The following is a 20,894-nucleotide window of genomic DNA, read 5'->3' as shown; positions in this document are numbered from 1 at the left end:
GAATTAGACAAGGCAGCAGCAGCAGCCTGAAACCTAGAAAAATATTTATGCACTGATCCCTCAATTTCGACAAAAGTCGTGCTGTTTTTTGGAGTGCAGCGTCTAAAGTCAGCCCCTGAGGTGAACTCTTACGTAAAGCTCTGATGCGTGCCCATATGCGACCGGATAAACATCACTGGGTTTGCTATGAGGGTTGGCATAGGCAAAGCAAAACCCAATGTAGGTGCATGCATACCTCTGATCTCGTTTGGATGTGACAGCATTTACATTTATGTTTTCAAATGGTTGGACATGTAACTTTAGGAAATGTAATGTACCCGTTCGTACATAGGATGTATCTATGGAAGCATTTGTCAAGTATTTTTTTTAGCCTGAGATTTGTTAAAAAAAATAAAGTCCCAACCAACCAAGTGACAGGGGTTTGGACCTGTGCTGTGGAGCTGGTGCATACATTGTTTTCCTTCTGCCTTCTTGGAAACAGTGTCAATGGAAATTACAAGGTGTGTGTTTCCATGACTGCTGCAAATGAAAGCGTACCAACTGCACTTCCATTCTTTTCTTAATTAACATACGGTGATTATTAGCTTGCTGATTACATACTGGTGACCTGATCAAACAAACTGGTTTAACATCTAGAAACAGACCTAAATGTCACATACACATGCCAATTGAATTATTTGCAGGTATATATTGCTTTTGCTGTATTTTGCAAGACACTTATTGAAAAAGTCAAATGACAAAGAGCCAGTCATTCAGCAGGAAATCGGCTTTGGCTGAAATTTGTGGGTTTTTTTCCAAATTTAAAATATTTAGAAAATTTATTAAAGGCATATGGCTGCTTTTGAAATGATGCAAAACATGGTATTTATCCATCTTTATACATGGCAGAGATTTACATTTCCCTAAAATAGTGTATTTTTTGTTTCATTGTTATGTTCCTTCCTAGTTTCTATATACAGATGTTACCAGGAATACACACCAATAAATGGCTCTACAGACAATGTCACACATTAATAATAGCATGACATCTGCAAGGTATATTTTGACAGTTTGTTCAGAAGCCCTTGCACTTTCATTTCTGCCACGAAACCGGATGCAGGAAAGGTGCCCAGCGTGCCCAGGTTTCGCTCCAGGGCACCGCTCCAGTGTGTGCGAGTGCTTTGTTCTCCCTTCCGTGCAGTGCCATATCCACTCTTCGCTCCTTCTGCATATGCAGTTGCTGGATTTTTTCCCAACATGGCTAGAAAGTGCAATTAACAGTAATGGATAGTTTGATAGCGAGAATCTTTATTTCTTTAGCCATAGTAATAGCCCCTTATTTCGGAAGATATATTGGTGAATGACAGCTAGTGTTGGTGCATGTGTGTCCACAAAAGTGGTTTCATTTGGTCAGATTCTCAGCTGGCACAAATAGTCGTATTTCCATGAAAGATTGTAAGCTGTATTAATTTATGGAATCCCAGCTGGGAATCTTAATCAATTTCAATAAAAAGTAACCATCATATTCCTCTGAAGCAAGAATTACACAACCTAGCCTAAAGTGAATTTTGCTGTTTTAATAAATGTAGGTAGTCACTGGTTCATAATAAATTACATAAAATTAGAGTGTAGTCAATATTTGATTTCTTTTAAAAATGTATCCCTTCCTTTTCATCGAATGCAACAGAATCATTTATGTATTGTATCTCAGCATGATAGATTATATAGGAATAGTGTATTTAATACTGGAAAACTATCATATAAATACAAATTGCATTTTTTTTCATTAGCTAGCTAGCTTTCATTTTGAGGAAGAAATACTCGGTCAATTATAAATGAGGCTGTGCTTTCATTGGAGAGTGAAGTATGTAATTTTTTCCAAGCCTCAACCATGTATAATGAAATCTCTCTTTTGAAATCCAGTCTTAAGATGGATTTTGAAATATACTGACATTTAATAAAATCTTAGTTAAATGAAAATATGTTCAGTTATTTCAAATCTCTATTTAAATCTAGTGTAAAATTCTACGCCTGCACAGGAGATGTCTTTAGCAAACAGTTGCTATTAACCAATGATTGTGAAATGTATATAGGAAAGAAGAAATTTTCATTTTTGAGTACGTTCCAATTGGTAGCCTGGGTGTTATATATTATAGATCTGTCAGACACTGGCTTTTCAAGAGGATCCGTAGCAATAGTATGTCTCGGTAAATAGAGGAAGAATCAAAGACCTCAGGCTGCCGTTTCAAAGTCAGACTCGTGCCCTGCTTCTGTAACAGCCTTATGTTGCCGTAGCCCTCAGCTAGTAGTTTACCACGGTGGTTGTTTGGCCTCTGTGAGATGCAGTGATAGTCTGTCCGAGTCCCGTCCATTGGCTGGAAGTCTTAAAGAATCCAGCAAAGGAATGATCATGGGTAGTGCGAAACTCTTTTTGAACACCATCAGGTGCTGGTTGCAGCAAAACAGCAGAATAAACTGAAGTTTGTACTGTCAATCGCTTTGTAGTAATTCGCTGTCGTCAGTCCTGTTAGCTGGAAAAATGAAGCCTGTAAAGGGAACCTATTAAGTACTGTAATTCAGCATCAAAAACCAATAACTAACAAACAAGAGAAGGGTCTTCGCTGTTTATGTGGTTTTACAAATACAGCTTTGATTTCCATTGTTAAAACTGTCTGTTTAACACTAGAGCCCGATGAATAATGAAAAAAACCCCCATGTGCAAGTATTATTAATACATATTATTAATAACACTTTGCATATTCTGATTTGGAGTCATCAGAAAAAGTCACTTTCGATTTCAATTTCCATAAAAAGTTATTTGTCCAATTCTAATAAATGCTGAACACAGCCGTGGAAGGAAGAACTAGCTAAAGACCTCCGGTTTGAAGTTCACTAAGGTTTTATTTCACGTTGTCCTGTTAGATGGTTTTGCCACAGTGTTCCTGATTCTTTTTAAAGGGCCCCTTGAGGATGCCATTGAGGATGAAGAAGAAGAGTGCCTGTCTGAGGAAAATGATACTATCTCAAAAGAAGACTTTCCATTGGAGGAAAGCTTTTCTGCAGAGTTTGAGCCTGAAAATCTGAGCTGTGAAGAAGTGGAATACTTTTGTAATAAAGGTAATCACTGTAGCCCACCTCTTGAGGGAATACTGGCCAAACTGTGTCCAATTGGTCAAAATGATTTTTTGGTTTAAATGTACAAAAAGTCCTATTAATATAGTACCTTAAAAACAGGAAAAAGAGTCACTTGTGGAGTTAAGTCTGGTAAGGGGTAAATACTTAAATGTGTTGGAAGATGTACTTTTCAGGAAGGTGAATCGTCTTGCCTTTAATTTTCCTCCAAGAACGTTATTTTCTACATATTTAACTGTAGAGAACAGGCCTCAGAAGTCAATTATTATCAGATCCGAAGCTAGCAATGCAGCATGTCTGTTCATTGCTTCTTTGCCTAGGAAATATTGCTAGAAAAACAGATTTTGTCTGTAGATTCTCGGATTAAAATAGAGCTTATTATAAAACTTATTATGCATGGTAGAAAACTGGTGATTTGTGAAAGGATAACTTTTAAAGTTGCAGATGCCTTTTTGATGCATTCACTGCTTGCAAATTATTGAAGATAGAGGTATTTTAGCATGAGCCACACCAATTCATTCTTACCCAGTGTTCAGGCTGCAAGTTTGTGCTGTTTCCCATTCAGCCGACGGAAAAAGCACACTGTACTGTTATGTAGAACTTTGATTTTACCTTCTTCCTGCCAGATTTGCACATGATTGCTTTATTGTTTGTCTTCTGCAGGTAAGGATGCCTATCAAATAGCTGGAATTGTTGTGGTGACGTTCTTCTGTTAGTCCACAACCCCCTCAGGCATTTGGATATCGATGATTTCTCTGTCTTTCTGTTGTTTTTCTAGATATTGACATACATTTTCTCGTGATACCTTGATACGCTCCTGCTTTTGTATTATTTTCATCTGTCTTGGACAAAGCGGACTAAATCCATTTGAATAGTCAAACGTTATAATTGCAGAATGTAAGTCTTTTCTGCAGAGTCTTCAGTCATCCGTGGGGAAGGCATGGAAATGTATTTTCTACATGTCCTCTGTGTAGCTTACAAACTTGAAAAAAAAATTTGCTTTTTGTGCTACAGGTTCTTGATACTTACTAAGCCATCCTAAGAGATTAAAACAGTCTAGTCACTAGTTTAGAGTTTCGCTGCTACAAATCTTACTGTGAAGTGAGAGAGACCAGATTATGAATGGAAATGCTTTACAAACGGGGGAAGTTAAGTGCTGTTATAACTGTGCTGTAAACGAATACTGCAATTACTGTGCATTCACTGGTTCGCATGCCTCTCAGACATCATTTTCCTTAGCTGAAAAAAAGTACTATTCCTGTGACCAGCATTACTATATAATTATTTAAACCACTATTTGCATAATTGTTATACTGGCATCTCCTGAATTCCTTCTGTCAGCGATGGAAGACTATACACCACTATCAGTTTGTATGTTTGATTTAGTTCTTTCTCTGTGGTGCTTGCTGCATTTCCAGGGGCCACCAATGGAAATGATACGGTTTGGGTGAAATTCAGAAAAATGATGTAATTTGCTTGTTTATAGCAATTAGTGTTACCAGTTTATGTTGAATTTCAAGTTATCTTGGCACTTCCCTTTAATAAATACATCTTTCAGGGAAAGCACTGAATCCAGGCCATTGTATTAAACAAGATCAGGAATTAAATAGAAATACATTTAAATCTCAATCTTGATTAGCATATGTTTTATTAAGGACATCTGCTAATTCTTCAAGCTGAATTCCTTTTGACTCCCCAGCAGTTCTTTTTCCGAGTCTGTTGTGGTTATAAAAGAATCTTAAACCTATCCACTGCAATGCTGCAGAAGAAAAGTTGAAAAGGAAATTTCTGAGGATGAAGGGGCACATAAACCCCCTAATCTACTTCCAGCTGAGGCAGTGTGACAGAAAGTCCCACTTTGAAGTAAGTTGAGAATATCCCTGGAAAAGGATGGAATGGGAGACTAGAAATGTATTGTTTTTTAATAATGTCTCAATTTCTGTTGAATGTCCTGCTTTTTCAGTGTCACATCTTAAGTGTTGTTAGCATGAGGCCACGTATGTTTTTCTGAGGATAAAACCCAAGAAGACAAAACTAATCTGAAAGCAAATAAATTTATTTTGCGCCCTTTTCTTAGTGGAAGGGCTTGTGATGGTATTATATAGTAAATACTAAAAGTGAGACATATTCTCATGATTTTTGTAATGAATCTGTTAATCATTCATAACCATTTTTTTCTTTGTAGTGCTTCAGTATTGAAATTCAAAGATGGCATGAGAAATAAGCTTTTTTTTTTTCCTAAAAATATTTTTGCTTTGACATCATGAATAAAATCTTGAAAATGGGAGATGTACAAAATAGGTTAGAGAGCAAACAAATGCATTCTAATTTCTGTTTTGAGGGTCTGACTTTCTGATTTTTGTTTTGCTCTCTGACAGCATTGGCAGCCTCTAAACCATAGATATCTTCAAAGGAGGGAAAAATAAGTATAGATCTGTGTTTTCTCATGCGACAGGTTTCGTTTTCCCAGAAAGTATCAGAATTGGCATGGGAATCCTTTATACTATCTCTGCATTCTCCTCTTGCTAGCATGGACCGTTCTAGAAAGTAAGGGGATTTTATTGGATATAAATATTCATCTGTCCTGGCTCCCCGTTTCCCTCCCCTGGGGTTTCTTCCTACCTGACCCAGAGCAAGAGGACAAATGAGTAGCGGGGCTTCCTGCAGGACTCAAGAGACGTGGGCAACAAATGGCACAACTGTTGGGGAGGAGGTGTTTGTGAGGCTTCACCCATGGTATGTTTTTCATCCTTCCCCAGCTATGTAAATCCAAGCATCATCCTAAAAAACAGAGGCCTTTAACTATCCAAACTGTGTACTGAAGGCAAAAATTTACTGAACTCACAATTTATTCAGATGAATGAAAGTAAAGGACGTACAGGTTCACAACTTGATAACTTTGGCTTTTTGACTGAAGAGATTTTCCTGTCAAACTATGCCTGATCATATTATAAGCAGAGAGCAGTCTCTTATTGTCTAAATTGCAAACACCTAACCTTTATAAAGCCATACTTGTCATTCCCACCTTATTAATTTGGGTTTGTGAGATTGATTCAGCAGAATAGTTGCCAGAATTAGAAGGCGAAGGCGAAACCCTCTGCAAAGTGTGAAGCAAATTAATCACATTGATTGAGCTACATGTCATTTTACAACTTCTCAGTTTTCAAAATTATGACTTTTGGCTATTATTTTTCCCTTCTCCTTTTGCTCGTTAATGGCTTTCACAATGAGGAATCTGGAAAATTCCACCTCCCCCCACTTTTCCAACACCACAAAACCACAATTAACTTTGCTACATGTGAATAATTATTCCTATGTAGTCTTAATTTACACTCAAATGTGAAGAAGTGAACAGTGTTTAAGCATGTAAATATTAAAAGCAAAAATGGAAATTAGCAACCTGCTATTTATCAGGGATTGGTTTAAGCTTGCAGCTGTGAATTTTTAACCTTTTGGATGAAGTTTTCCATCTAAGAATGACTATTTTAGAAGAGCTTCAGAATAGATGGCAGTTAGAATTTTGATTTGTTTGCAATTTTGACAGTGAGATTAGGGGAAACGAAATATTTTGGAAAGAGCAATAATAATAACACAGTCATAGTGTTCTTCACTACAAAGCTGCACTGGTCTCAGTCTTCAGAGTAGAAACAAAAAAATTGGAGGGAGGTAGCCTTCATGATAATGCATTGCATTTTGTCAGTTTCTGGCCTTTGAAAATTGCTTTTTATGCTTAGTTACTACAAATTAATGCACTGCAGATAAAGAGGGTATCTGATGATGCTGTCCACACAAAGCCTGTGTTAGCCTGGAACCTCCGTTGCTGAAGATTTTTTTTAGTGTCCAGATAGTGGGTGTCTGGAATCACAGTTTGTGTCAGATTAAGATTAATTCTGATTAACTTCAGATCTGGAAGATTTACTAGCTAAGTGCCGGTATTTCTTCTACTAACAAAGGTAGTCTGAATAAGGAGAAAGTAGGTTGTCTCCCATGCGGAAGAGTGATAGACTAGATGGCTGAAAGCCTACTATGGAAGGGAGGAGATACTACATACAGATTAACTTCTCTCTTTTATAGGTAGGAATAAGAAAATGAGGGGATGCCAACAAGAGAAGTGAACTGGAGGCATGATGGAGCTAATCAAAGCAGGAAGGCAGATACAAGAAGGGAGCTCAAACAGCAGAACAATACAAATGCCAAGAATTTGGAAGTGATGGGACAAAAAGCAAAGTACTAAATCAAGTTTGTTTGGTCTGTGAAGTAGTTTGTCATTGGCTTTATAGTCTCTGATTACTGTCATCCTGCCTAGATACCCTCAGGAAAAATACAAAAAATATTCTCATCTGTTACTTAGAAAGTTTGCCATACTCATATGGAGGTGACACCTCTTCCTCTCTGTAAATAGCAAGAAAAGTAGGATCCTTGTCTACTTTGTAAGGGTGGGAACTGGCTAAACAAATTACAGTTCCTTGTGACCTTCTTAGCAGAAGTGTTCAATGAGGGATTAACTTTCAAAGGAAAAGTTATCTTGAGCAACGAGAGGGATCACTTGAGATTAGTAGATAGTTCAGTAGCTGTGTTCAGAGAAGGAAAGAGGGAAGAGAAGAAAATGCAGGAAGGACTATAATCAAGAGGGAAAGCATTGGGACTGTTTCCAGAAGAAAGAGCAAATGGAGGGATGTACATATCTGATAATTAGAGAAAGAAGGCACATCCATTTCTTGCTGCCATACTTACTAGGACAATTTTTTTGAATTCTCCTGTTTTTTGCTTGTAGCACAGCTGTTGTGCTTGTTCCTCATGTTGTAGGCTTCCCATAGTTACTCCATCACAAGGCAGCATTGGCACCAGCCCTCAGTGGAAGGAGATTCAGTGGCCTTAACATTGCTGGTGGCAGATCGGAAGGCAAATGGCTTCTGTTTCCCACTGTTAACTGTGCTTCAGTTGGTGACATCATAGGGAGATATGGGGGATACGTAAGGTGGGATGAACATTGATTATTTCGTGATGCAATGCTTTTAGGATCTATAGCACAAACTGCTATGTATGTCCGTAGCAAATCAGAATGTTGATGCATGGTTGCGGTTCCTGATACATTGCTTATCTTTATTTGTGGGGGAAGAGGGGGGTGAGGGGAATCCAGTGCTGTCTGAAACTCATATACAGTTCTAAGTTAGCAAGAAGAGAACTCAGCGAATATGTGGGTGTCTGCATAGTGAGTGTACACCTGCTGCTGTATTCTCATATTCTACTTCGGCAGGAGGGGATGAGCTCAGAACCTGATCTAAGTTTTCTGCCCATGTACAGTATTTTGTCACTAGCCTGCCAGACCAGCTTACGACTGGGATTTTGTATGTTAAACCACGCGACCTGATTGTGCAGCAAGGCTTGAGAATCAGGCAAACAGCTGCAGTGTGATTCTCCATATAAGAAAAAGCATATACAAAGCTAAGTTCTTCTGTGCCTTAATCTTTCTCTTCATACTTCATGTACAAAGCTATCATGGAACCATCTATAATACCAGCCAGACTCTTAACATCCCAAAAATGATATCTGTGTGTCCATTTTTCCTCTGGAGTCTGACTTCATGCATGTATGCGTGTGCGCATCTGTATAAATATTCTTTGCTTCTTTCATGTTAGGCATGTAATGACTAACAATATGCTTGCTATTTTCTGTTCTGGATCAAAAAGTAGATCTATACCTTTTTTTCTTTCCCTTTAAAAAAAAACAACAAACCCCAAACAGAAACCTTTTAATCAATAATGTTTCCTTCCTTTTCAGTAATGGATTTCATGACAAATTTCTACCTCTTTTGCTATAGCAAGTGGAAGTAGGATCAGCATAAGGCAGCTATACCATAATCACTTTGAGCTCAATAAGGAGAACTTTACAGGCAACTTTGTTCTTATTTCTTAACGGGATTAAGAAGCTCAGCTCTTTAAATTCTTGCATATAACACTGACATTTCCAGGGTGTGTTTGGACCAGTGAGTTCAAAGAGAAGGAATAAAAAAGAAAAGCCAATATGACTTTGTTTTTTACCTTGCTGGAGGAGCTGTTTGTGCAAATCGCCTATAAGCTTATTGACCTGAATCTTTGACTCCTTGTTTTCTCTGGATTTGGCTGGAGTGTAGACACTGATAGAGCACTGATAGAGGTGATTGCACAGCCCTCGGCTTTGCTTGGCACCAGACACCCCCCCCCCCGCGCCTGACATTATCTTTCCCTGGCAATACTTCTGTTCTCCTGGAGCTCAGCTTCCTTTAATTTTTTTTATTTATTTTAATTCATTACATTTTCTTTATGTAAGCTTTCCAAGTAAATGAAGGGCATGTTAATTCACTTTGGTAAGCGGAGACAGGAGAGAGCATGTGTGTGTGATGATGTATTTTCATCTAGGATAACAACAATCTGCCAAAGAACTCACAGCGCTACTCCTTCCGAAAACACAAGTTACCTCTTACTGACTTGTGTGCATGTTTGTGAACCTGTGTTGGATTCTCCTGTTCTCCAGAGTGAGAGTTCCCGTATGTTTATCTGTATCCCGTTCAGCTGAAACAGCTGAATCCTGTGCATCTTCCATACTTTTTGTCAGATGCTGAATGTGGACAAAGAAGGGAAGGGGGTTCTCTGATAGTAGCCTTCAAAGGGTGCTGTGTCAGAATTAGATTGGATCCTGGCAGAGTGAAAGAAGACCTTTTTCTTCTGAACATCAGCATTTGGCTTGTGCTTTACCTGTCATGCTTTCTCATTTTTTACTGTAACTGGAGCTCAGAGGACCACCTGTTTTCTTGCTGGAAGAGAAAAGAGATATCTGAAAAGGTTGGAGTGGTTTTTTTCCACCATTTACTTGAGAGCACGGAAAGGCTTCCAGAATATCAAGTACAAGATTATCTATCCTATACTCTTTTCTATTTACTGCTGACCCATATATGAACCTCTCGGGCCATATTTTTAGTCCAACTGAAATCCATGTCAGTATTAACATCAAATTTAGTGTGATAAAAATTTGACCTAAGTTAGACAAGCAAACCCTTCTTTTAATCAAGAAATTAAATAATTGGTCATCAAGTGGAAAACTGTATCTCAAAAAGATAGTAAATACATAGATCCGAATAGAAAACATTATTTTAACTCTACAGAATTATAAAGTGAGAGGAACACTTAAACAGCTTACTCAACTTTAAGCAGTTTATCAAAGCACCTCCAGCCTTTTCAGTCAGCACATTTTGCTTTTCTTAAGAACAATGAAATTGTGAATTCTATCACAGCTATGAGAGAAGGGATTATTTGGTTACAACAAGTAGTGTAATGTCCCCTTTCTAGAAAGTCACAAAACTTGAACTTGAACTGACTTAAATTTGAGCTCAAATTTGACAGACTGTGAATTGCAAGTTAATAAGGGTAATCTTCTTTAAAATATGAAATGCACAAATGACAAATTTCACCACATGTTCTTAGTTCATGTGTCATACACATCTGTTACTAATTTCATTTGTAATGATGGTCCATTTTGCCTTTTTTGTCTAATTTGGTGTTCTTGACACAAAAATTCTGAATACTTTTGAAGAGTTCTGAGACACTCCCTGAAAAATTGTTGTCAACCTGGGTCCAGAAAGCAGAGTTGCTCACAGGCTGTGTACTGTGTAAGTAAGTCAGCAGTGGAGATACTGGCGGCAATTTAACTCTCAAAGGATCAGAAAAAATAAATGAAGCAAATGCCACATTCATTACATCATTGGATAAATATTGATAAGACAAATATTATTGCTGGATAGATTCTGGTGGATAAGAGAAAAAGAAGCATTAATTTATGACTGCTAAGTCTTTTTCTTGAGTTTGGCTCATGAAGGTCTAGTCTGTTTTTGAAACCATGTATAATAAAGCACGTATGTGGAAACATGCCTCCAATGATAGGGAATCAGCTGCTTTTGATACTGAAGCACCTGGAGTGTTGATTATTTCAAGTAAGAGCATCAAACTGTTCACAACAAGGTAAATTAAAATTTTACACTTTGTAAGAACAGATATATATTGCTACTCGTTATGTAGCACTCAGTGGAAACCACATGAAAACAGGATGTGTATATGATAATGATTTCCGCTGCCCATTATTAAATGATATTTTCTTGGTTGGATGAAGAATTCTCATAAGAGACATATTTCTGCAGTGGGGAAGGAACAAAATTGTTATTTAATTAAGCTGAAATATGAACTTGCAGTCTTCAAACGGAGAGTTTGAAACTTGCTGGAGTGTCTCTGAAGTCATCTCCCTGTTCCACTGCAAGGTATTTTAGAATTTCATGCATTATCCATTCCCATTGAAATAATTTTTGAAAATTATACTAAGCAACAGTCTTTGTTTGGGGCATCTAAATATCTTTAAAAATGTGCTTCTGTTGCTCTTCTAATCAAGTGCTTAGAGCTACATAAGTTTGAACCCCAGGTTGGTACTTGAATATGTCTAATAGTGTTCTTGTATTTGAAGTTTTAATGGAGAAAGATTGAAAAGATGCAAGACTTTTTTCTTTTTTCCTTTAAATCTATGGAAGCTTTTAGGTAGCCTGTATATCTGAATGATACTCATTTGTAGTACTAGTGCCAGAAGAGTTGCTCCCTAAAAATTAGTATAAATATAAAACTCGTTAATAGAAGGAAAGTCTGGAATACAATTTAGAGAACATTTTCACTGTTCTGCAGGAAAACATTTGAATGAGTGATCCTTGTCTTGAAAGGACTTCAAAAGCAAACAGTGCGATAATGAGAACATATCAAACATTTAGAGAAAGAGGAAGGTCAGACTCAGTCTAGATGAACTTGCTGCACAGCAGTGTCTTATCCCAGGAGAAAAGCGCCTTAGCTGAAATAGTTAGAAATAATTGACACTGTTTTTTAACATGATCACTGTGCTGAAATGTCATTGTGTCAAGATGTCATTTTGTTAAACAAAATGATTATTTTAATATGAACCAAAATAGTTTCTGTACCATTATGTTGGAGAGTTAACAGCTTGCACGCATGTAGCTACTGACCGACACATGGATATTCATAGACCTTTTCTAAAAGTTAGGATAAGAGAAAGTGCATTATTTCTGACGTTTGCTGGATAAATAATTTTAAGAGTGCTTAGGGCAACTAGAAACGTACAGTTATTTCAAATGAGATTTATCCCAGGAGAAATTATGATTGTTAATCAGCATGACAGAAAACAATAATTGCTTGCAAAGAAGCAAAGTACTGAGACGATTAATATAATCTGAAATAAAATGCAGTGGATTAACATGTACAAGTGCTGGTTTCCTTCAGGTACGTTAGCAAATCAATCATCTAAGGGCTAGATTTTTCTCAAACTTACTGTATTTGTAGAGTAGTGTACTGTATTTGTAGAGGGTGTCTCAGTTGACTTTGTGGGCTTTACTGACATTATTTCTGATATACATCAGATGAAGTGATAACAGAGAAATGATAGCACCAGATCTCTCTCTCTCTCTTTCTGCCCTTGCAAGGCTTGTAGAATAAACCCATTCGCATGGCACTGTAGCCACTGTAGTTTTTCATCTTTTCCTTACACCAGATGCCAAATACGGCAAAGTATGGAAACATCCCTCCCAATTTACTTAGTATCTTTATTCTGAGAGTTTTATTTCCATACTAAAAGCTTATTTAAAGATTTTTTTCCCATTATTTATATGTATTTTATACCCATGTATTTTATATCTGCTGAAAACTTGCGTTGTCATTAAAATTAGAGACTTTTTTTTATTTGTTAAATATATACATAGCATCCTTTAAAAAGTTGTAATCCACAAGAAGGACAGATAAGTCCTATTAGATGTCATTGGTATTCTTAAGAATAGTGTGTGCTGCCAAGAAGTAAGTTACATTGAATGAATTAAGTACATTGCGTTTGTATTTTAAGTTGTATATGGTTTGTCTCAAAGTTACGTGAGTGTTGCTTCTGAAGAGATGTTCCAGGCAATAATTCTCAGCTTACAGTGTGTTTCTTAGGATTCAAGAGCAAGATTATCCATGTTTGTAAGCTGTGTTACTCGTCGTAGGTGTTGTGAAAAAGCGAATAACAACAGACAATTTTTGAATGCTAATTTATAGTTTCTGAAGCTCTGGCATCTGGTTCATATGTACAGTCTCAGAATCCTTCTTTGGTTGGGTCTGGAATTACTGCTGCTGTAGGTTGCCCCTTCCCCCATGTCCTCAGGAAAGCCTGCCCCTTCCTGACTAGTCACACTGGCCTGTTAACGTACGTAAGGTTATGTTCTGTGCCAAATTAAAGCCTACAGTGAGTGACTCCCCAAGTGCCTCCATCACGTCTGTTTTCTCTTTTGGCAGTACAGAATGCTACAGGCTTCGTAACAATTTATTTCTGAATTGATGCATTATAATCGAGAAGTGATGTTTTGCTCTGAACAGCTGTATTAGGGTGTTAACAATTTAAGTTTACATTTATGCTGGCAGGAAGAATGAACACAAACTGAATTTCAAACTTTTAATGTTCTCTCACTCTAATAGAAGCTGCCGTGTGCTGTTTGTGACTGGTACAGTCCTTCACCCAAAGCTATTTTGTCGGATGATAAAACCATGAGTGTATGAAGCTTGCACATTTTTCATCTCTTTCATGACCTTATCTTTTGTGAGCGGCTTCTGTGAAGGTATCCTAACTATAGGAAGCACCTGGCAAACATATATGATATCTATGCTGTGATAAGCAGTGTGAACAAGAAAGTAGATCTGTCAGTTCTGAACTGTTCATTGTTAAAAATACTTTGTTGATTTAGCTGATTGCAAAATACATTATAGAGTGACTAACGGCTGCTATAACATTCCTAGTCAAGAAAGTTCAATAGTTACATTGTACGAGACTTTCTGTAAGAGCCTAATATTGATAGGAGCAACATGGATTAAAACAGCAGGGTTGAGAAGAACTGCTAACCCATGTGCTTCTTTAAAATATCGCAACTACTTGTGGTACAAGCTGATTAAGTACAAATTGGGAAGTCTTTAATTTGTTAAAAAGATTAAAGTGAAATTACGTGTTAATATTCAAGTCCTCTTTTTCCTACTTGTCAGTGTTGTCAGAGATGTTAGAGTTCTTCCTCTCATGTGTCTGGTAATACGTCTCTTTTACAGTCTTCAGATTCCCTGGCCAACTGTACCACCTTGAATTACAGTGGTTTAGCGTGTTCACTTGCATCTATTGGATAACTACTAGGATATTAAAAAAACCCCACATTAAAAACCTTTGAACTGTTTTTGAAGAGCAACAGAAACAGTTAACGCTTGTAAGAAATAGTAAGGTCGAGATGAAAATTCTATTCATATTACAGTATTGAAGTTGTTTGAATAAGACTTTCTTTTTCTCTTAGTTAAGCACTATTTTGTGTATTCAGCACTTCAACGTAAGGCAGAGATTTGTTTCACCAAACTTTAGCTGGCTAAAGATAGGTTCTTGGTCTAAGCCGTGTGTTTCAGAGGATGATTCATTTCAACTGTGTCAGGCACCAAGAGGGGTCCGTATCTCAGGCATCCTGGACTAGGGTGAGTCACTGTGGAGGTTTCTCTCTTCCCTGTCTATGGGAGCGCCTACATAAGTAGTCTGGACTAGCTTAACTTTCAGACGGCTAAGGTTAAAGGGAGTGAATTCTGCCCAAAGTGTAGCTTTAATACCAAATATAGCGAAATAGCTGGAAGTCCAGCAGGCTTAATTGACTCATGACTAAGTACTATATGATATTATAGATTCTTGCTCATAGAAGTCTTTTTTTCATGCAATAATGTTCTTATAAAGGACAGAATTCATTTACTGATCTTAGTTGCCAGAAGGACTTAAACGAAAGTTTTTTTAATGCTTCATTTTGGAGCGTTTATCATTGATGGTACTTCTATACCACTCCTTGGTGTTGATGGTAAAAAAGTTATTTCTCCTTTAACTTAAATACAAAACGTAATTGAGCAGCAAAGTGAAGAAACAAGCATGAAAAGAAACCAAAACAACGGGATTAGAAAGGAATCAACAGGTTAGTAGCAAAGTGAGTGGTATATATAAGGCAAAAAGCACATGATTTGACTTGGAAGAAAGAAAAAAATAATGTCCTGGATCCAATTAAATGTCTACACCTGTAAATTGAAGAAAAATGTAATCAGCTTTAAAATAAATATAAAAAAAAATAGTCTTATTGAGACTGGAAAATAGTCAGTGAATGAACAAAAAGAGTAAACAATGGAAAGAAAATAAATTCTGTAAGGACATAAACTCCTTTGTGCTAAACAAATGTTAGCTGCTAAAGTAGCATTAAGTAAGGGGAAAGAAAAAAGCTTGCGAGATGTGTTTTGTTATCTGCTCTTGTGCTAAGCCTTTTGGCTTCTTAAAGTTGCAGTGTCTCCAGCCCCAAATGGATTGACTGGGTTGCCCATTTTCAGCTGACCTTGACACTCAGCTGAGCCTGGGACAGACTTGCTTCACCGATGGATTCTGAAGTGCACAGTGATGTACCCTTTGTTGGTTTCAAAGGCAGATTGCTTTAGTATGGAGGGAGAATAGTATGGGCCAACAGGAGAAACCAGTGTTGCGGTATTTCAGGTGTGTAATGTATGGACTTGGCAGCTGGTGAACAATAGAAAAAAATCAATGAAAATAACTAAAAATACTTCTAGATGCAAACCAAAGTTTTCCGTAATGTAAATTCTACATATTTCTTCTACTCTATTTGCACAGGACATGCATTAATTCATGAAAACTTGATTATGAAAAACACGTAACACCATACTTCATGAAACACTGAAAAAGGAAGTTAATGAAAAGTTGAGCCATCTGCTAACATACATTTTCAGATCTTTCCTCATCTGCCAAATACTTAATTACTGTGTGCTGTAGGTTGTATACCTTAGCTGTAATTCTTTCCTTCTTTTGCCCTTCAGCCCAATCTTTTCACATAAGTTTCTCCTCCTCTTTCAATTCTAATAGTTTTGTTTGTTTGATGTTCTGGTTGGTTGCATTGATTGAAAGAACGCTCAAATTTGCATGCCAATGCCAGGTTTGCATATATTATAACCTGGAAAAAGTTTTCTATTTTAGAGCTAAAATTTTCCATGCTGGGGCTCTATCTGAAAGAATTATTTTTTATTTTTTTTTAATTGTTGTTGTTCTGATTTAGTCTACAGAGATCTATTGTTTACAGTGGAAGAAAAACATTTTCTTTAGTAGAAAAATTCCATGCCAAGAACATTCTAGCTTTCTATGGTGATTCTACAGCTTAAGTTAGAGACTTAATCAGAATTGCCCTTACTGTGAAGGGCTTTCCAACATTTCGGAGAAAACTGGAGTTGATCTTGCCAGGTTTGAATCTTGGAAAATTCTCCTTTGTGTCTCTCTAATAACGAGCAATTTGTTGCAGCTATAAGCAGCTATGAAGGCAGAGATATGAAGGTAAAAATATCTGACAGGTTCTTCAGTCCACCCAAAAGAACCAGAGCTCTGTTTGGTTACTACAAAATAACTATACAAATGCTAATTTGAAATGGGTTAGTTGGTTAAAAAACAAATAATTGCTAAAACTACTTATAAGAAACTTGATGCTTTTTCAGCACGTGCGTATTTAGGACTGTCTTCTGAAAGCTAACTTCAGATTGAACTGAAGCATGTGAACTTCCAATGCCTGGGTAAAATGATAATGTGTTCAGCAGAAAAATGATACTAGATATTTGTGATGTCTTTTGGCTTTAAGTGCCTATGAATACAGGGGAATATATTTTTAGTGTTACAAATACATTGAACTGTATTTTTATTATCAAAGTCTGGAGTGAATATGGTATTGTGTGTGTGTGAGATGTAGTTTGCCAGGCTCTTATACTTAGGATTTGAAAAACTGTTTTCTGAATATAAGGAAGAATGTGTTATTACAAGACGTTACATGTGCTCATGAAGTTAATACTTTATACTGTTTGTATATAATCATGTACTTGAAAACTCTGGGTCACAATCTTATCTGGTATAAATATAGCTCCAGTGATAACATATGGGAATCTGGCATGGTTTGTTGTAATCACATTTCTTTACCTATGTTGCTAATAAAAGCTTTTGTTATCATGAGTGGGGAAAAATTACAAGTTACTGCTTAATTGCTGCGCTTTTTGCTCCGTCTTGCTCTCCTATTGTCAAATCAACAAACAGTCTGATTTTCAGATTCTAAAATACACAGTGTTTGGTTTTTAGTGCTGCCACTTCTCTGTGGGACACAGTTTTTTAAAAAGTTTGCTTCAAGATTGCTAAAAAAATTTAAACCATAATTCAGTCCTATTTGACTGATGTAGTTAATTGTGTAGATTTGATATTTTTTTCCCCACTCTTCATAGCGTCTTCCCATGAGTTCCTTGGATTGATTAGTAAAAAAAAAAAATAAATCTACAAATGCAGTAAAGTACTGGCCTGGATAAGCCCTTGGAGTTGTCATTTAAGCATCACTGTGGCCAGCCTATTTTGTGTTAATATCTGAACCCCTCACCTTCAATGTAATTTTTTATAGTGGTTATTTCCAAGTATTTTTGCATGGAGCTTGACTAGAATCTTTGTTTAACTGAAATAACTGCACTTCCAGCAAGGAGTTCTTCAAAATTAAATGCTCATCTCTAAAAATTTAACCTTATCATAGTTTTACATGTGTCCTATATACAACCTTATAGTGGATAGTTACTGAAGGCAGACGGACGTTCTCAGGTACTTCTGGATGCTGAAAACTGAAATTCTTCAGAAATGTTGCTTGATGGGGAGAAAATTATCATAGGGACTTGCTGGTAGATTATGACCTTTAAGGCCAAATTCCTTAAATGCCATAATACCGCAGAGTAACTCTCCACTAGTTGCCTAAAAAGCTAGAATATTTAGTGGACTGTGTTTTTGTACTGAGTGTCATTAATCCGCAATGCGTAAGCAACAGTTAGGTGTCATTTCTAGAAAACACATAACATGAAAGTATCTGTACGCAGGGAGTAACAAGCTCATTTCTTTCTTTCATTTGTGCAAACAAACTTAATGACTTTCCGTGCATCAGTTTAAAGAATTAGGTGCAAGTTGTGATTCTGTTTTTTAAGCATATGGAGTAAACATGGATTTCCAAAATTTGTCTCTCCACAGAACTGGAAGGATTGGATATTGAGGGCTTGTTTGAATCACTGGGAACTCACAAAAGTTTACATGTCTAATAATATTTTTTTCCATTTTCTCTCTGTTTATAGACATGCATATGTTTTCACTTATGCATGTAAGCAGTTGTTTGGATATTGTAGGAGCTCTGCCTAAAAGTCACTATTGAAATACATCAATATTGTAATTCTCTGATTGTTTTTCAGGCAATGAAGAAGGCATCCAGGAGGCAGCAGAATCTGATGGCGATGCAAGGTCAGAGAAACCAGGGCAGCTTGCTGTGGAGACTGAAGATTGGGATGGGCCAGGTAGGAAAAAACAACTGAAAGCCAAAAGAAATTTCTTAAACTAGATTCCAGTATTATTTAATATTATTATTTTAGTAGATGTGGTATGCTTTGCATTGAATTTTAATGAACTGTTTCTTTTATCATCCTTTGGAGTCCAGGTTATTGATGGATAAGTACTAAGATAAAGTTCTTGAGTAAAAAAAAAAACGTTTTTGGCTATATTGTTTTGTAAATTGTTCAACATAAAATGCCTTATGTACCTGCCTGATATAGAGGAAAATGTTGCTGCCTGGAATTTTAGGATTAAAATTTATCAGTAAGTCTTCTGTTCCATGGTTATATTAAGGTACATGTTGAGTTTAACAAATAGGTATGATATCTACTGACATTTTCAAGGACTTTGTTTACTTGTTTTAACTTGCTAGAAATCATTTGGCACACTTGGTCATTGATTTCAGTTGAAAGAGAAACACTTGGATTGCAGTCAATGAAGTGTTAGAACTTCACATTAAAACAGTAATTCACAGTAGCATTTTCTATTATGCACAGTGAAGATGGTGCAAGTGTAACATTGCTAAAAGATATAAGATGTGATGGTAACATGGGAATACTTTCCAAGTATCTGTTCAGAACAAATATGTAAAACCTCTGTTGTACCATAAAAGTACCTGAGACAAAGGAGTAAATTGTATTTCTCAATTAGGCAATTCTGCAGTTGAATTCAATGCAATGTTTTCATTGCTATGGACTCTGGAATGGGCCTTAAAAATCTATTATATTTACTATATTTTAGTAGTGCTGTTGGAAAGTCTGCATCTGAAGCCAAACATACCCTCCGAATAGCTGTATCGCTCATGGAATTTTTCCCTAAAAAGGATGAGCACATCAGAAAAGAGCTGCAGAAGCGTTCTATCAATAATTTATAATGCAGTAATAATATTTCATTAGAAATATTCCCTACATTTCAATCACATTTTCATCCTTGCTTGATTTTGCAAATTACTGTATGCTCTTCATGAAGAGAAGAACAAAACTAATGGTAATTTTCTGAAACCAGTAGCTGGAAAATATAATGCAAAAAAAAATGAAGACATAGTCTATCTAATTATTATGATGTCATTTAAAATGTTCTTAATGATAATACAGAAATAAGTTGATTTTCAATATAAAGCACTATGGTGTTATATGAAAACAAGATTTAGTGTTAAAATACATGACAATACATTTAAAATAATATAAAAGACATCTTTGGTTGTAGCAGAATGGGCTTTTCCAGCTTCATAGTAGACTTAAAGGCTGTCAGTGAGTAACATATGACTTGTTTTTAATTTCATTATAAATAAACTCTATCTGAAATTGGGAATCTTTTGTTGCCTTTTTCTTGTAGTGTATTTCAACATAGTTGAATATGTATTTTGTGGGCTGTTACTGTTTTTTGTATGAGCTATCTTATACAATATTTTCAGAGATATCTTTTATGACAGTATGGAGTAAAAGGAGTATTTTTTATTTTGTTGGGAAAAAAATTTCAGTTAAACAGTAAAATGTATGTATTTCTTGTAATATTTATTGGTAGCTTTGACATGGGATAAGATGAAAAGCAAAGATGAATGCGGGAAAATTCCTTTTGACTTCAGAAAACTGATGACCACCACCATGAAATAAGCAGATTTGTTTTATTTAAATACTGGTTCTTTACAAGGGTATTATGTGTATAAAGGAATGGATGCATACTACATGCCATGCTCTCCATCATGCTTGTTTTCTGAAATGAATACAGAAAAAGAAACAATTAACAGAAGATCATTATCGACCACTCAGTACAAAGAGAACTTCTTTCAGATCTTTGGGGGAAAAAAAAAAAAAAGTATGAAATATTTTGTTTATTTAGGATCATATTTTAGCACAGTACAAACAGAACCATTAAAAACTTTTTTCCAGCAACTTTACCAACTCATAGTAGAGATGCTGCCTCAAAGAGTACATGACCATACATTGTTATCTGGTCTGTCTCTGGTCTCCTTACTGAGATGGAACTCTCTGATGACTGTGTTCTGCATGATACGAGTTATTGTCAGCTGATAATGTGGACTCTGAGAACTCAAGGATTCATATAAATAATAGAGCTGTTTTGTTACTTTGATATATTTTTTCTTTTTTTAGCACTAAGAGAACATACTGTTATTTTTAGAGCCAGTACTTGCAAGAGACTGAAGTTCTGTGACTTACTCATTAGCAACAACTTACTCACGGATGAGTCAAAATTAAGCTTCCGGCATTAATTAGAGTTTTATTTTGTTTGAAAATTTGCATTGTTAAATGGTTCACACGCATTCCCAA

At 36.3% G+C, this 20,894-nt stretch overlaps 1 protein-coding gene across 4 annotated transcripts in view; it reads left to right on the top strand.

The window, feature by feature from the left end:
* ZFPM2 (zinc finger protein, FOG family member 2) overlaps positions 1-20,894 on the top strand; it is a 317,797-nt gene that overhangs the window by 61,511 nt on the left and 235,392 nt on the right. For 2 of the 4 annotated variants that reach the window (XM_075743492.1, XM_075743493.1), the window contains exons 2-3: positions 2,938-3,096; positions 18,471-18,572. In XM_075743492.1, coding sequence (XP_075599607.1) covers positions 2,938-3,096; positions 18,471-18,572 — 261 coding nt within the window. Of the gene's footprint in view, positions 1-2,937; positions 3,097-15,013; positions 15,143-18,470; positions 18,573-20,894 lie in introns of those variants that run through there. The other 2 variants (XM_075743494.1, XM_075743495.1) reach the window with 2 other exon arrangements.

Source organism: Balearica regulorum, chromosome 2, assembly GCF_011004875.1.
Source record: "Balearica regulorum gibbericeps isolate bBalReg1 chromosome 2, bBalReg1.pri, whole genome shotgun sequence".
Lineage (NCBI taxonomy): Eukaryota > Metazoa > Chordata > Aves > Gruiformes > Gruidae > Balearica > Balearica regulorum.
The sequence above is the reverse complement of the archived record's forward strand: the minus strand, read 5'-3'. Positions and strand labels throughout refer to the sequence as shown.